Genomic DNA, 17,735 nt, shown 5'->3' with positions numbered 1-17,735 from the left:
AGGTCTTGTTTCATTCCATTAAAAAAACAAAAAAAGATCCTGGCATTTGATCAGGGGTGTGTAGACTTTTTAGATACTGTGGACAGTGTCGACAGGAAGCCATTCACACAGTAATACTGTATTGTAATTTCTCACATAAGACACAGAATGCCGGAATAGTGCTGAGTAACATTTTTTTTTGCAGTGCAGGTTTTTGAAGATACAATTTTTTTGGACTTGCTATCTGCAGAAGCTGCACAGGGGGGGGGGGGGGGGGGGGGGACCAATGGGTGTGAGACGCACAGTCGGCCTCTGATACTGCTCCGGGCTCTCATGACCTGACGTTAATGAGCGCACATTCGTAAGCCATTGACTTTATCAAATTTTCACACGGCGTTTATGCGGTGAGTCAGGGCTTTCGGGTGCCAATATTTGCTGAGCTGTGCTCATTGAGCCTAAGACCTTCATATTTGACCTTTAATGTTCAAGTCAATAGATTCCTAGTGAGACAAAATTGTGCACGAAGGATAAGGCATTTTAAGTGTTTAGAAATAGAGAAGACATCCCGTAATGAGACAAATTGGTAAAAAAAATCAACAGGAGCAAATGCAGGTCCAGAGAGTAAAAAAAAAAAAAGCCACAGTTTGGCTTGAGCGAACTGGTACGATCACCCAGGAAACTGGAATCAGTAGAGGCACCTGTGGCTTAAGCCAACCTGTGGAAGAGTTTTTTTTTTCTTTCTGGAACTGGATTTACGTCCTCAACCTGGGGGAGAAAAAAAACCCTTCAGGTCAGGGGGGAGGTTGTAATACTAAATGTCGCCACAAAGGGGTGCTGTTGAATCACTTTCACATTGGAGAGGTGATGGTATGTTTGTTTCACTACTTTTGCGGAAGAATATTTTACATGGTTCTCTATACTGAAATATACTTTTTTTATTGAAAAATCTGTGCAAAAAGTCATCATTTACAATGTTCATATATGTCTGTCTTCAATACTTGTGCAATTGCGTGCTTTTTTTGGATCATCGTGATTCAAACTGCGCATGACAAGCAAGCACTGAGTACAAATAAAATGAAAAAATATTTGAGTCATCGGTTAAAACAGTTACGTTAATTATATCATTTTAACAAAGTGCTTCAAAGCCTTTGGGTTGAATTTTGTTTTTTCATGCGAGACAGTACCTTACAAAAATGTCTCGCAAAGATTTTGCACTTGAATCTCTTCATTTCAAACGCCGCGGCACATCCCGTGTCCCCACGAACCCGCGGTGCGTCCAAAGCAGCCGACATGAGTCAAAGGAGGTTTGCGTTCAAGTCATACTTCTCACAGAACTTGTCCGTGATGGGGATACAAGTGAGGTATTCGCACCAGTCGCACTTCACGGGGTAAACGTAGAAGAGGACGGCCAGGGAGGAGAGCAGAGCTACGAAAACCAGCAGGAATACACAGATCTGGACCCTCTTGCGGTACATGTCTGAGCGCCCAAAACTGAAACGGCAGAGAAATGTAATGTACATTTATTGATGGATTTATTTTTATCAGAAAGTTTGTCTATCAATGCAAAAGCCAAACCGACCTGATGTATGGTAAGAAGGCAAAGGATAAGAAGAATCCCGAAACAAAACCGCAGACGTGGGCAAAATTATCGATCCAAGGCAGCAAACCGAAGGAGAAGAAAAATACGGAGATGGCAAAGAGCTTTCCAAACGCCCGCCATGGTCGCTCAAGGATCTGCCAGCTCTGAAAAAGCTCCACAAAGAGACACGCCAGGATGCCAAACTGGCTGCCCGCAGGACCGACCTAAACGAAAGCGATAGTTATATTATGCTGAAAAAAAAAATGGTGCATTGAACTTATTCAGTTTTATTTCGTCAGGTGGCCAACACAGAAAAAAATCATCTGGACCCAGATCCATTTTTAAGTAGATGTGTAGTCTACCTTTTGGTGTACTAGAAAGCACATTTACGGTATTTAAGTTAAATACAACTGAACTGAATTTTTAAAAATTGTTTAAATAAGATGTTAGGTACATAGCTACAAATTTCATTCTAATGTTTGACATTATTTTGTATTTTAATGTTGCACATTTTAGTCAGCACGAGTTTGCACGTCCACCTCACAGCATGATTCATGATGCATGATTCGATTCTGGCCTCCCTGCGCCCGTGTGGGTTTTCTCCGGGTATTCATGTTTCCTTCCACATTCCAAAAACATGCCTGACAAGTTAATGGAACACTTTAAATTGTCCCTAAGTGTGACTGCGAGCCCGAATGCTTGTTTGTCAACGTGTGCCCTGCAATTGGCTGGCAACCGGTTCAGGGTGTCCCCTGCCTACTGCCCAATGACAGCTGGTATACATCACTAATGCTGATTGTACCACGTTTTGGGGTTCGATCACATATGTTCTGTACCTCCGCTCTGTAAGGCAGAAAAATAGCCGACGCCAGGTTGCCTGTGATGCCACTAAGCATGTAGATGATGGAGATCCGCAGCCAGCCAGCTAGCTTTTCCAGATCTCGAAGCACTGTCATTTGGAACAACGCTGACACCAGGCAGTGAAGAATCCTGCAGACAGATGGCAAAAACGATTCAGAAATAGCAACGTTGAATTTAGGATATTTAGTTATTACTAAAATGTGATGCAAACTAATAACTTAAAATGGCTGCCAAAAATAAAACAAAAAAACAGTAGAACATATTTGTGTGTTATTCGTTCAAGCAGACTGTTTTTTCTATTGCTGTGACTTAAATGAAGATTAGAAGACATTTTATGACCCATCTATCAAGTAATCCAGATCACTCCAAAGGGTTCACATACTTTGTCTGGCAACCGAATCTGCAATTGAAGCACACTTTTCAAAATGCTTGAGTGAAGGGCATTCAAAATCAGCACTTTGGCAAACATATGCGAGTCACTCGTGGCGACACCCCCGACTGGGTCCCTGGTTGCTCCTTTTTAGAAAATGGTTTCAATTAAATTAGCAATATTTTTAACTGTAGCGAACGTTCTGGCTCAAATCCTCATCCCAGCAATTAACACAGCAGAGTGCTCTATGAGGGGCTGTTAGGGAAAACAACTCAGGATCCGCTCCCGCAGATACGACGAAATGGTCTCTCACACACTATTTCAAAGAGTTACGCTTGTTAAAAGATGAACTAATAAAGAGGGAAGGTCACCCAGCGTGAAGGAAGAGGGACAGCCACAGTCGGGAAAACTGATCTGGGACCTCAGGGTTGAGAAAAGGCAGGAGGCCACATACGTCATCCATGCACGCCACCTAGCGGAGAAAGAATGACTGACATGCAATAACCACGTCATACTGCATTGTACATACAGTATATGGAAAGCCATACAAGCTTAAGGTCCATTTATAAGAAAACATTTATTAGTCTCGCAATGGAGAACAATGACACAATTCAGCAAATCATCCTAGTAACGTATTTCTTGACAACGACTACCTTCTACTCATATATAATGCAGTTGTAAACTAATGCACTAGTAACATGCAATCGTCCAATTACGTTGATGGCCATTAATTAAAAATATGTCCAATTAGTGATGACCAAGAGGGTGCTCGTCACATGAAACCTAAGATTGAGATCGAGGATATCCAATAAAGGCTCAAATGGCTTTCTAAAATATGCCTAAACTCTGACATATGGGTTAATAAAAGAACACAGACACTCAGTGGTCATTTTTTTAAATGAACATATACAGTGATCCCGCACTTATCGCGGTTAATGGAGACCGAGACCCCCGTGAAAGAGGAAAATCCACTAAGTAGGTAAACCAGGCACCCCCCTCCCCCACATGTATATGTACATGTGTATGAGTATACGGTATATAATATTTATGAGGATAAATTTAATGATATACAGGCAATGCATGTAGAAGTAAATGTTTATTGTAATTATTACTTAATGCTATGTACATGTATAAGATGTATCAGTTAGGATGGTGTCTAAATAAATTACAGTAAATATAAAATATACATGCAGTACTGTATATGTTACTCTATTTAACTTGCTGGACCTTTTGCTGCATGTTCGCTGTTTATTTATTTTTATGAATACTGTACTTTTGAAAAATCTGTGATGCACTGAAACTGCGAAGCAGCGAGGGATCGCTGTACAGTATTACCAAAACCCATCTGTTTTAATTTAAAATATATATATACAGGCACATATATAAATAAAATAATCAATTAAAACTGTCTGAGCTCGTGTTACCATGGAAACAAAGGTCACAAATCTACTACTGTAGGAAGCCAGCGCACGCATTCAAAGAGTAATTTTAGGTTCAAATTAAATAACGTTGCCGCTTTAAGACGCAATTCGAAGAAACATTCCGGCTGCTGGCAGAAATATTAGTGTATGCATGCGTGTCGTCTACCTGTGAACAGAGAGTGGCTTCTTCATGGAAGTAGCCGTGCATGAAGTCACAGTATTCTCTGGAAGTGATTTCACATCTACAAAACATAATACAGCACATATTAAAGAGTATGTAAATAGTCGTGATTTAGTCAGGATATTTCATTTGGAATATTGATGTTGTATACAGTACAAAAATAACAAGACGTGTAAATGCAAGTTTCCAAAAAGAAATATTTCTAAAGATGGAAATATATCCATCCATCCTGCCATCTGACATTACTAATCCTCACTCGGGTTGCGATCGTGCTGGAGCCTGGCCCAGCTGACTTGGCGCGGTCGCTCGCCAACCGCAGGATTTTTTTTTTAAATGTACAAAAGACTAAAATATTTACTACGGCTGCACCTTATGCACTTCACATTGATAGCAGGCCACGCATGGCATGCTGTCAAAATGACCTCATGAAGTCAGAACCATTTTTTACAACAGCACATAAGACAACAAACAAAACAAAAATAATGCAGACAATTATTTTTTTTCCTCCCTAAATTCAGATTAAAAAGCTTTGTCCAAGCTGGAATTGTAAAGTTCGGTGACATTGGATCCTTACCGCCCTTTAGTTCCGATGCAGCAGGGCCGGCCTGTGATGGCACAATCTATGTGGGGAAGATTGGTGTGGTTCACAAAACTGTACCGCGTGCAAATCTGCAGGTCACACACACACACACACGCACACAAAAGTAGATTACAAATATATTGTAGTCAGGGAACGTGGGCTCCTTCGAGTGGTATGCAAAATATATGTCCTCACTGTTCGGTTTCACTTAACTCATTCATTCATTTCAAGTCTGAAAAGACGTTTAAAAACGTCTTTGGGAGTGAATGAGTTTAACATCATCAGGACAATACATTTGCATTTAATCTTTCAGAGCTGTTGGTCTATTTAGGTACAATTTTTACGTCATCCTAGTGTGTAAATTATTCTTATTGATCTTTTATTCAAGTGCAGTGTTAATGTGAAAAAACTGGATAATGTTACAGTGGCTTGCAATCGTATTCGATTTGAAGAAATAAATGCCGTTACATTTTCAATGAATATTTGAGGTGGTCGTAATATTTTTATTGGGCGTTTAAAAAATTGACTGTATTGGCTGGATTTGGCTGTTGAACAGGAGGCAATGGATTGGTGGATGGAATGCTTTTTTTTGTAAATGATTCTGCATAGTCATTTTTTTACTCACCGGCCACTTGGTGATGTCTTCAGGCCACTCATGAGGCGAAATAGAGGCAGGCTCCTGACAAATTCTGCAAATAACCCAGGGTGGGGGCGGGTGAAACACTTCAGCGACTTGTTCCCAGGCTAAAACATGACGCGGTATCGAATTACATACACACCAATTTAATTTTACCTGGGATCCTGATGGCAAACAGCACCATATTGACGTAATTTACCATTCAAAGAAGGAGCGCTGGGGTGCTGCGGCCACTTGACCCACAATGCCAAGGTGGTCTAGAAGCGAAGAAACAATATGAAGTAGCAGTCAATACAGGTAAATATATTGACAAACTTTTTCAGTCAGATATTTCTAAACTGACCGAGCATTCCTCTTGCAAAGTCTGCAAACACCCCGAGCGATCGTTCCTCACGCAGCAGCCCGACTCTCTCTCTTTGTCCCTCTTCTCCTGCACTAGTTTGTGAATCTCTCGATCTTGACGCATGCAAGGGGAAAATTTGGCTCCCAGATGGATCAGCTTCTCCTTGCAGGGAGAGAGGGGGGGGGGATAATAATAAATTTCAACAATTGAATGCATGCTGTTGTAAATTGTACAATTTTTAAAAAATGTAATATTCTTAATAATCATTTGTTCTTGGTTGCTGCTCCATAATTTCTGAGATCCAAAAAAATGATTTTCATTTTCATATTAATGCCTATGTGTCATTAAAAGAAATAAAACGTTGTCTATGCAAATATATATCAAGGAATCAGCAAACCACAACTGCTACGATTACTTTCTACTACCACTTATACTTTTTTTTCCCACCACAAGTATGACATTTCTGCATTGACAGCGCTAGGTTAGCTATTTCACAGAACTTGAGTTAATTTTAACCAAGCGGTTTTGCGTCTTTGTCTTTCAACATTCAACCTTCCGGCTTTTACTTAATAGTTTGAAAATATTGCAAGGACTCACTGAGCTTGGACCAATCCAGAAATTTTGTTGTTGCACAAATTTCACATTTTCGTACACACCTTTGTTCCTTAACACCTAAAAAAAAAAAAGTGTGTTTTGAAAAAGTGGCATTTCTTCTTTTATCCTCAATGAAATACTGGGGACAATGAACGCAGCAACGGGTTACTTACAGAATCCACAGTTTCATGTTGGGAAAAGCCCACTGGAGCGATGCCGTGGATGCTGACAGCCAAGATGGTGACGAGTAGATGGACGAATGTGATCCAGTAGCTGAAGAAAGGCCTGGTGATGACAACAGCGGGAGAAGATCAGCCAAACACACCAACGGTGGGAGGTGAAGTACAAATACTAGTAGGTAACGAGACTTTCCTGTTTTCTGACAACTTTTTACTTTTACGACCTACATTTGAAAACATATGTAACTTAACCTCTTGTCAAAATGGCCGATTCTGACAATGACGTGAACCTGACATTTTTGATTGTGACATTGCCTAGCTGAGGATGACGACTGATCAATTTTTTAAAAATTTAAATAACTTGAGTACATCAATCATACTTTAAGTACAACCACACTCAGTTTTACTCCCGCTGTCTTTTTAAAAACATACGCCTGCGCGCATGCTATCATATCTTTTAAGCTAGCTTTTAACATGCCTGCGTCCAGCAATGCCAGGAACACAGAAACATCACCCGTGACCGACCCTACGCCTTTCAATACGGTGCGCCGTACGGTTGTAAAAATACGGTCCATATTTCTACTTCAAATACACAGTTTGAGTGCTACCCTAAGCCTCCAGAAAACAAAAATTTCCTACCTGTGATCGTCCATGTCTTCAATCTGTCTCTTGACAAAGCTGTCGATGCGCTTTCGGTATGTTCGGTTGGTGAGACGGCCGACCATGCCGAGCCCGTAAGGCCTCTTCTGCTCTCGGGTGAACAGCTTCTCGACGGGCAAGGGGATCCTTTGCCCACGCTGCCGACCCACCACTTCTTGATTTACGCGCGCCTTGGGTTGGACGAGTGATCCGTCTTTTGCTTTGCGCCATCCTCGCTCTAATGGCCTGCAAATAAGAGAGGCATCCGTTCATCGACATTCTATTTTCTCTATTTCTTATTCCACGCAGAGTTCCCAGCTGACATTGTAATCTCACTTATTGCACCTTGTCCGAATCTAAAATACAATTTACAATAAACTCACAGCATCAGGTGACTTCTCTCCAGTTCGTTCCTATCCAGCGCACTTCCGGTGAGCTCGCCCTCATCCGATTGACGGTGCGCGGCCTCCGATGCCGTCTCGAAAACTTCATCCGCATAGGTGGAAAGCTCATCCGGTAGACCCTCCTGAAGTACACAACACAAGTCTCACTTTCTGACAGTTTTCCTAATGAGGACGCATTTTTTTTCTGTCTGTGGGTGGGACACTGCTCACCCCAGTGAAGAAAGACGTGTCCAGATAATCGGGGAAGTCCAGCGTGTCATCTTCAAAGAAACTAGAGGGCAGGAAACTCCGCTTGCGGTACCGTCCTGCGCCGCTTTCACCTAATGCACGGCCCTGTGCACACAAATATTATTTTGTTCAATGTGCGTGCGCACATTTGAGTCTGTGCCTGTGTTGAGATGGTGAAAAAAAGCTTTTTTTTAAAGTAAGTTATCCTTGAAAACAAAAATGCTAGTTTTCACTTTACTGAAGTGTATTTTGCAAGTCACCTTCATCAACGCCGAGGCAGCTTTGAGGCTCATGACGGCAACCGACTCCCGTTTGCGTCGCCGTGGCAACATGCTGAGGGCCGAGCGGGAGCTGGAAAAGGAGCATAGCGAAGCCGTGCAGGCGTTGGTGTGAGTCGGCGGCGCGCCGAAGCCATCTACCTCTTCCACCGTACGGAAGGCGCGACCACGAGCAAGGGGGTCCACAATCTGCATGCACACAAGATGGATTTACTTCGATATCCCAAGTCAACACTCAGGTAAGGTTATATTGATTACAATGTTACTTTGTGATCAACCATTGTTCTATAATGTTGGCACGGCCACTGAAAAGGCCTCTTTTCGGCTTCCTTTTAGTATTTGGAACCACGAGATCCGTCGACCTCAGAGAGCCAAGATAATTAAAAGGAAAGACAAGAACTTTAAAATAAATACGAAAAGGTACACATGGCGCTGGTCATGAAGAACAATGTCACAAAAATGCCGATATAATGCAATGTAACAGGTCGTTTTTTTTGTAGAGCCTGTGAATATTGTGCGCTATAAGTGCTACTACACCGTTTTTATTCCATTATCTTTTTTTTTCTTTTTTAAATATTACTACTGCAATATAGATGCCAGTTTCACTAGCCTATGGCTATTTCGTAAGACATGTTAGCATTACAGCAGTGAACATTTCTAAGCCAGAGTTAAGTGCTTTTGTGAAATTCTCTGTGTCGGATTCAGTTTTACTGTTAAACTAAGTGGCTCTAAAGTATTTGAAGCAAAACCTTGGCTTTGCTTTGACATTTCAAATTGACAGTCATCATAATTCTTCTCATGACTCACTTTCTAAAGACCCGTGGTCAGGAAAAAAAAAACTCACTTGTAAGTCAATTTATTTTTCACAAATGAAAGCGAAAAATGGACTGAGCTATGCCTTGCAACTAAAAACCCGTACGTTTACGCATTCGTCAAACTCTGTGCTTTTAGATCATTATGACATGACGGAAATTGCAGATTTCAAAATAAGCAGTTGAAATAACAACTAAGGTGATGTCTGTTGTGCTTCCGACTCATGTGCCTTCAACACCCATCAACCGAAGCAGTTATTAAAAAAAAAAAAACAAAAAAAGGCTCGGACCGTGGCCTACCCTCTGCATGCCATTGTGATGGTGACTAGGGTGGTGTGGCGTGAGATAAAGGGGTGGAGGGGTCTCAGTGCTGGCCAGGGAGAGGTTGTCTTGGCTGGTCAGCTCCATGCCCCTCATCACCTGAGCCTTTAGCCCACCGTAGAGATGACTGCAATGCTGCAGGCTCTTCCTCCTCCATCGCTGGCTGCTCTCGCCGTCTTTGCTTACACCGAACCAGTCTGCCGTACCTCTGGAAAAACGAGACGTCAGTTCAAAGAAACTTGATTTCCAACGAGGCGTATGGATTAAACTGGATTGATTTTGGGAGAATGTACAGTTTAGCGTGAGCTCACAGCATTAGCCTCAGATAACTTGTCCATGTCAGCTTTTCATTACATTTGACACCTCCAGAAATATTGCTTCCGTTTTTGGACGATCGATCACAGCCAGACTTAGTGAAGCGATTTTAATCACGAAAAAAAAGAAAGATTGCAATATACTGTGTATCTCTTGACTGTGAGGCCATGGCGGTGAAATGTTTACAGAGAAGTACACTCAGTCATAAACACGCAGCCATGAAGGATGCCAGATGGAGGAGCCTTTTCAAATCAAAGCGCGGCGCTTGTTGTTCTGACAAAGCTTATCCACATGGATTCCCCAAAAATCCAGAATACCATCATGCGGCATATTAATTCCAAAAACCAAAACGCACTCCTTTGTATATGAATGGAATGGTTATTAGAATGGATTAAATTTGCTTGTGGGTGTTCAGATGAGCAGGTATGCACACAAGCATCAACAAGTACACGTTACATTCACTTACAAGTTATCCAAAATGGACGACGCACGTTTTCATGTCCTCTGGCTGGGGCTGGCACCAGCAGCAGAACAAGAATACACACACACACACGTGCAAAGGGCAGTTTAAAATATAAGGACATCCGATGACTCCGTCTTAAAACTATTGGTGTTCACTTTCATTTGATTGCTGAACGTTGCCGTGGGGAGCCACAAGCATGACATGGCATGATGAAACATGCCAACTCTGAAGAGTGAAATGTATGACTCAAATATAGAGAAAAAATAATTCTTAAAAAAAAAACAGAACAGTGGCCCGAAAGGTTGGACATGGCTCGGTGCACACAGAACAAGTGCACAGGTAAGCGGGTACAAAGCGTTTCGATTTTGCATATCGAAAGTAGTTCGCTACTATTCTTAAAAATAAATAAATAAAAAGAAAATCCCTGAACTTATAACTTTTTAGTCACGCGGTTAGCTTAACATTCTGTGCAAATGTTGTAGCTCATACAAGCAGACATACTGTATTAGCAATAACTTGAGTAATATTAACACGAGGCTTCATTATTTTAAAAAAAAAGTGCATTCATGATTTGCAAATGTAGAGCACAAAATACACTGAAGTGATATAATTTATTTGAAATATCTGAAAAAAATATGGCTTTAAAAAACGGTAACATTTTCTGAGTCTTTCCCGGCTCATTTTGACCGAAAGGAAGACATCACCCACGATTGGTCACCAATCACGGCATATGCTGGAGACCGACAACCATTCACACTCACATTTACGTTGTCACTTTTTTTTTGGAAACCGAGCCCCATTGCCGTCAAATGGCTTCCCAAAAGTGACTCACCTGTTGACAGAGCCCCAATAAGGGTCCTGACTACGGCTCATACCTGAGCGGGGCAGTGAATATGGAGCTATGTCACCTCCATTCCCAACGTGGCTAACACACTGCCTGAAAAACGACTTCAAGCCAGAGCCAATGAATCCAAACTGATCTAATCCACAGGGGGGGGGGGGGGGGGTGTCCTGATATCCGGATTAGCGCTACCTTCCTTCCAGGGGTGGCGGGGGGATAATCACCACATGTCCAGACTCTGTTCAACATCCACGGTCATCTTCATTCAATCAAAAGTTTGACCCCCCCCCCAAAAAAAAATAAAATAAAAACTGGCCTCAACAATGAGATGAAGAAGTTCCAGATGTCAAGCAGCTGGACGCACTCCTTCGGTCCACAATGATCCTAAACGCTCTGACCCTCGTGTCAGCAGCGCACGACCACAGAGCTTTCTGTCTCAATGTGCATGAAAGAGTGTGTCAAAGTGTCAGTGGGTGGCACGCCTCCAACTCTTCACCCAAAAAGAATCAAACTTCCTGGGAAAACAAGACCGGCGTGTCTTTTCCTCGTCAAAGTCAATGGGCCTCCACTCTTTGGCACCCCCCCTCCCCCCACCACTTGTGAATGAGGTCTCAGTGTCTTATAGCGCACATGTGTGCGAACATGAGTTTTGATGCTAACATACCAGAACATGGCCAGATAAAAAGGAGAGAGAAACGGAGAGAAAGAGCGAGAGAGAGAGAGCGGAATGACACACACTTGCAGGGAGGAGAAAAGGAGGAGGGTGGGGACCGTGTCTTGCCTGGACATGACACACACAAGCACACACTCGGGCATATACGCATATGCACAATCACAAACACGTCCGCAATGTAAACAATTTGCTAGAGACTTTCAGATTTATTTTAAAATAAATGTTTAAAAAATTCTAGATTAGAGTTTAGAGTTGTTTAGTTTCTGAGATCAACAGATTTCTGTACCTGATTATCTGTTTGGGTATGGACGAACGTCGTCGAGTCAATATTTTGGGGATGCAGGACTGCCTTCGGACAGCGGACACCCTCGTGGGGCACCGTCGGCCTTTAGGGGGGATTGTGTTGACTCGCTCAAAGTGCACTTTTTTCTCACTGCCTCGTTGCCAGAGAAGAGCGAGGGGGGGAGGGGGGTAGAATGAGAATCAGAGTGAGAGAGCGGAGTAATAGCAGCATGAAAAAAAAATATATAGGGAGTTAAAAACATTGCAGAATTTATTAGTGAACAGGAGTGAATAAAATAAAGGGAAAGTAGAGCTTGTTCGGTTCTGTTTATGCGTGTGCATCGAACCTCTTGGATGACGTGAAGCAGGGTGCTCTCTCCATCTGGGGTCTGAGGTAGTTTTTGGATGTTTCTAAGGCAGCCAGGTAAACCTGGGGGTTTGCTCCTGGCACGCTGACACTGCGCTGGCGTTTTAGTAGCTGCAACACACAATTACCAGAGTTACTACCTGTAGTTTGTTCAATGTTAGTACCCTCTGTGTTTTCCCTCCTCTGTTTGCCATCCATCCATTTTCTACCGCTTATCTGGGGTCGGGTCACGGGGGCAGCAGCTTTAGCAGTGAAACCCAGACTTCCCTCTCCCCAGCCACTTCTCCTGAGGCGTTCCCAAGCCAGCTTGGTAACAATAGTCTCTCCAGCGTGTCCTGGGTTGTCCCCGGGGCCTTCTGCCGGTGGGACGTGCCCGGAACACCTCACCAAGAAGGCATTCAGGAGGCATCCTAATCAAATGCCCGAGCCACCTCATCTGGCTCCTCTCGATGTGGAGGAGAAGCGGCTCAAATCTGAGCCCCTCCCGGATGACCCAGCTTCTCACCTTATCTCTAAGGAATCTATTTGCGATCTTGATCTACAGCATTTTAGAAACTCTCATTTGTAATCTTGTCTCCCCAGATACAGTATTCTCGATTAAGCTAAAAGTATTTCGGTGCCATCTTGTGGCATTTTGTTGCCAAAGAATGACAACGGTGTCCTTTGAGATAAGTTTAAAGATAGAGTTTACATTTTTATGCATTTTAAAAATGGATGACCTGACAGCAGACCTAAAACCTCTGCAACCACAAGCCCCTCGACATGTCTGTTCTCATCAAGTGACCGGGTAAGTACGTACATTGTTGATTGTACATGAAAAAAATTAAATAAAAAAATACAACCTCAAACTGGTGTCCTTTTTGGCAATAGTACATCTTGGCCAAGTCATCCTGGTGGGGGGTGAGGGGGTGGGGGTGAGGAGTAAAAGAAGTCTACATTCAAATCTGGCTTCAAGACTGCAAATTCTGCATTACTATTAGTTGTTCTTCACGGAGGATAAAGAATATATGATTGAGAGTACGGTTTTCTCTTGACGCGTGATGCTGCACCGTTTGTGTTTAGGACATTGATGAAAGGGTGATGGCACCACAACATTCTAGGAGTGTTCGCATCAAGCTAGGGAACGGAAAGGCTTAGCTATCTGGTTTTTGACGTTTAACTTCAACTGGGAGTGGAGATCAAACAGCTTTTTTCGAATAATTTTTCACTCTTTGCCCATGTGTTGCTTATTTTGAAGTGAACTAAGTTCACTGCCACCAAGTCTGCGTGTCAGAGCAAAATAAAACAAAAATTAGCGGAATGACAGTGCTTTTATTTAAAAGCTCGTAAGTGGAGTGACTTGGCACCACACCTCTGTATTTTTGACGTTTAAAGAAGAGCTTTATTTAGTCAGGCCGTAGCCCTGTCTTAAAAAAAAAAAAGAAAAAAAAAAGTAGCACTTGGCTGCCAACTTTTTGCATTTACCTCCTTTTGTATGGGCGTGTCATCAGACGTCAGCTGGATGACTGGGACGTCCAGTTCGGGCCAGGGTGGCTTCTTCCTCATGCCTGGCTCGGCCATGCTACCCAGCGCCACCAATCGGGGACAGCTGGGAAAACAAAGCATGCATTAAAAGTATTCCTGCTTCAGGTGAAGATTAACGGTATGCTAGATAACTGCCCTATCAGAAAAATGAAAGTGAAACTGTCATAATTGGACATAAAAGAATAACGATTATGATGAAGACTAAAGAATTTGTCAAGTAAGGTGAAGTTAAATCACTCACCGGCAAGTTAGCATAAAAATGTATGCAGATGTCAAAATAAAAGTTTTGAAATAAGCTATAATCATGTGACAGTTTTGGAGGAAGAAATTTGAGTGGCACCCTGCAGCATTCTCTTGTTCTAATCTCAATTTGCATGCTAGCTTTCAAATAATTTTACACGTTTTATGATGCTTTTTTTGGGTTGCAATTTCTGAATATTTTGTACCTCTCTCCGTCATGCTTTTAATATTTCAAGTCAAGCACTCTCAATTGTCCTGTACATCAAATGTGCCCCACTTGCCTTATGTTACTAAACCGCGCGGAATAAATTGCTCATGGTTATCCCTCATCGCCTTGTACACTCTAAGGAGTAAATTGCAAGAGTACATTTAGTTTGATTCTAAATGAATATTTTAAAACGTATTTACAAAAAAAGTAACAGTCACTTTGCAGAAGTCACTTTACAACCTACATTACTCCACAGTTTTGTCTACCTACCTTTATTTGCATTTTACAGGGAAAACGCATCGTGTCATTAGAAGTGCATTCACATGGAAAAGTGTAACAACAACAACCTGCAACCACATCCTTTCGCTTAAACCGCGACAGCGGTGCTCTTAAATGCACAAGATTAAAAAAAAAAAGCAAGCACGCATTGCAGCGTGATAATACTTACTTGACACTCGTTGCTTTGGTTGAGTCTTGGGATTCGCCTCTTCTTATGTTCAACATCCATCCATCCATTTGTTACTCCATCGTCTCTTTTTTTTTTACGGTTGGTTTATCATGACGGGCAGATTAGAGGATGTAATCCGCACGGCTCACATGACACGCCTGCAGCGTTGGGCTCATAACCTCTGATTGGACGGTGATGCTTAGGAGTGTGTACAAACAGCACCTGGAAGGAAATGACATTTTGTGAACAAAACTGGCTCACAGACTAATAACGTCAAGTCAAATTGAGTCGATTCAGTCGCCTTTCCAAAATGACTCCAGAAATGTGCTTAGGTTTCTTCGAAGGTCGAAAAACTAAACATTCGTAGCTTACGTTATTTCCCCGCCCACACGGTACGGTACTAAGTACACTCCAGATCACATCTGGGCCGGATGTTAGAAACATGAATGCAGTCGTGAGAGTGCGTGTTGTGTAATGTTTCAGCATTAAAAGTTCGACACCTTTGCAAACTACAACCACAAAAATGGTGTATGTTGTTCTATTACTCCTTCTCTGACAGAAACCTGACGTTTTTCAGTTTGGTCAAAAGGCAGAAGTTTTGAGATAGCTTGCCCCGTCAGATATTCAACTCAAACCTACTACGCGGAACAACCGTGCAAATCACACCCATGCCGATCTGAAGAAGTGAAATCAACAAGATCAATCAAGAGAACAGGAAGGAGTAAACAAAGATGCAGTTCGACCTTTTAAAACCCAAGACAGATGGCAATCAATAACTTGAAAAGGTAAAGTGTGGGTTGGCTCGGAAATTCAGAGATGTCGCGTTGACTTCACAAGAGTGTGTGTAGGGGGGGCCCTTGTTTGAGCGCGTGGGTTTTATTCCCAAGTCCTTGATTAGCTGCATGCTCCCTCCATCTTTTTCTTTGTAGGAGTTGTGGTGGGTTCGAGCCTCGGCAGATGACCATGAGGACCATCTCCATTTGTTTTTATGACTTCAAGATTGCGCCGCGAGAGTGGATGCCTTTACAGCAGCTCCTATACTTTTTTTCCTTTGACATCTTTGCTGCTGTAAATTGTAAATTTCTCCATTGTGAGACGAAAAAGGTTTTCTTGTTCATTTTCTTATTCTTTGGACTACCTGCAGTATCAAAACATGGCCGCTAGATGGCAACGAAAGACCAAACGTATCTTTGTCCCATGTATCATTCACAACATGCATGGTTTGAATTATTTAAGCAGAGGGCACACTGATGTGCTGAACTCTCATTGGTGCCCTCGGTGCTCGCTGCTCGTCATGTCGCTGGCTTTGTGTGAGCACACGCTATTGTCAGGTCACGCACGCACACACACACACAACACACTTGCTTGCATTCATTAAGTCTTGTCCGTAAATGAGTCTGTTTAAGGGTGTACTTGGGCCAAAGAGTGCCAGTGAGAGGCTGAGCAGCATAAACACACAAAGCTCTAATTTGCATCACAAGCATCGGCAACATCATCATCCTGCTCAGGAAAGCCGCATATTTCCTCTTAAGGGATCCAAACTCAATTAGCGATACTTGAAATTATTTATTTTTTTCTTCTTCCATTGCCCGCACATAAAAAAAAATGGAATGATGGAGACCTTTGCTTCCGTCTCGCCACTGTTATTGATTGTCCAAACGTTTGACATTTCACTTCATGTGGTTGTTTGAGGAGTATATCTGCAAAGTCTCCCAGTGGAGTGGAGAGCAGGAGTAATCCCCACGCCCCTCCCCGCCCCCCCTTAGGCCGCACATCAAGTGATGTGGCTGAGCGTGGCAGGACAGTGGTAAAAAAATTAATACATTTTAAAAAAATGCGTCAGCAGCTCCCACCAGATGACTAAACCTCGCACACGTAAACCTGCGGCAGAAAAACTATCGACGGACATTGTTTAAATCAACCCCCCCCTCCCTCCCCCAACTTCATTTTCAGCCCCCACAGACATGAGAAATTATCTCCTCAACTAAGTCACATCCCCTCCTCCTGTCCACTGCACAGGCTCCTTACTTTCATCACTCAGTCCTCAATTGGGGTCTCGGCTGCCCCCATCCCCAACCCAATCCTCATCTCCACCCCCACCTGCAGACCCTCTAGCTCCATCACGGCTCCTATAGTGATGGTAATACCACATCAAGAGGGTGCTATCTCCGAGCCATTGATCAGCATCAAACAAGACGCCACGAGACACTGCACCCCCCCCCCCCTCCTCAATATAATTTTCCCTTCGTTTTCTTAAAATGTTGGGGGGGGGGAGTCCATATGAGAATTCATGCAAGAGAAACAGAAAATTGAAAGTTGACCCTGAAATGGGACCCTGTCAGCTGGCCAACAGGTGGCCTCTGACAGACCCTCTGTCATGATTGTAGCTAGTCTACACACACACATACACACACACCTCCCCCTTTTCATTGGCCTCCTTCACCTGATGGCCCGGGTACTGATTCTAGTGTGTGTGTGTGTGTGTGTGTGTGTGTGAGTGAGAGAGAGAGAGAAAGAGAGAGAGGGTGGAGGAGGGGCAAAACAGCCCTGCTATGCACCTGTCGGAACATCCCACCTATGCCCGGCTACCACATGGTCCTGGACACCACCAGGAATGGAAAAAATAAATAAAATAACAGAAGTTCTACCTGCTTCATAACATGCATAGGGAAACACACTGCAGGTCCAAGTCTGTATGAAAATCTATGTGGCGTCATGGTAAATGTTACTAACACACACACACACACCCACACACTTTTCCCTGTCATGCCAAGAGGATGTGTCCTATAACGTATGCCATGTGTCCCGCAGCCATCATCAAGACCTTCTCCGCCTCCACTTACTCACTTTACACACTTTTCTCCTCCTCCTCCACACACGCATCCAATCACAGACACACATCGACCTCATTAGCGATCAGTCTCTCCCCGAATTCCCCTTCGCAGTTCCCAAACGCTTCTACTGTACA

General features: G+C 43.0%; 1 protein-coding gene across 8 annotated transcripts in view; it reads right to left on the bottom strand.

Moving 5' to 3' along the window:
* Positions 1-1,126: 1,126 nt before the first annotated feature.
* Positions 1,127-17,735, bottom strand: part of rhbdf1b (rhomboid 5 homolog 1b (Drosophila)) — a 30,448-nt gene continuing 13,839 nt past the window's right edge. For 2 of the 8 annotated variants that reach the window (XM_052069576.1, XM_052069575.1), the window contains exons 2-22: positions 14,768-14,989; positions 13,812-13,935; positions 13,190-13,237; positions 12,328-12,458; positions 11,985-12,131; positions 9,386-9,614; positions 8,256-8,462; positions 7,978-8,100; positions 7,747-7,889; positions 7,364-7,609; positions 6,719-6,830; positions 6,549-6,623; positions 5,952-6,113; positions 5,765-5,865; positions 5,597-5,660; positions 4,966-5,060; positions 4,377-4,452; positions 3,161-3,261; positions 2,395-2,548; positions 1,559-1,782; positions 1,127-1,470 (exon numbers count right to left, since the gene is read on the bottom strand). In XM_052069576.1, the coding sequence (XP_051925536.1) occupies positions 1,275-1,470; positions 1,559-1,782; positions 2,395-2,548; positions 3,161-3,261; positions 4,377-4,452; positions 4,966-5,060; positions 5,597-5,660; positions 5,765-5,865; positions 5,952-6,113; positions 6,549-6,623; positions 6,719-6,830; positions 7,364-7,609; positions 7,747-7,889; positions 7,978-8,100; positions 8,256-8,462; positions 9,386-9,614; positions 11,985-12,131; positions 12,328-12,458; positions 13,190-13,237; positions 13,812-13,935; positions 14,768-14,835 (2,826 nt within the window). In that variant the 5' untranslated portion in view covers positions 14,836-14,989 and the 3' untranslated portion in view covers positions 1,127-1,274. Of the gene's footprint in view, positions 1,471-1,558; positions 1,783-2,394; positions 2,549-3,160; positions 3,262-4,376; positions 4,453-4,965; positions 5,061-5,596; positions 5,661-5,764; positions 5,866-5,951; positions 6,114-6,548; positions 6,624-6,718; positions 6,831-7,363; positions 7,610-7,746; positions 7,890-7,977; positions 8,101-8,255; positions 8,463-9,385; positions 9,615-11,016; positions 11,682-11,984; positions 12,132-12,327; positions 13,238-13,811; positions 13,936-14,589; positions 14,682-14,767; positions 15,108-17,735 lie in introns of those variants that run through there. The other 6 variants (XM_052069574.1, XM_052069578.1, XM_052069580.1 and 3 more) reach the window with 6 other exon arrangements.

This window comes from Hippocampus zosterae, chromosome 7, assembly GCF_025434085.1.
Source record: "Hippocampus zosterae strain Florida chromosome 7, ASM2543408v3, whole genome shotgun sequence".
In the NCBI taxonomy this organism is placed as follows: domain Eukaryota; kingdom Metazoa; phylum Chordata; class Actinopteri; order Syngnathiformes; family Syngnathidae; genus Hippocampus; species Hippocampus zosterae.
Note: the sequence above shows the minus strand (reverse complement) of the source record. Positions and strands in the feature narration are given on the sequence as shown.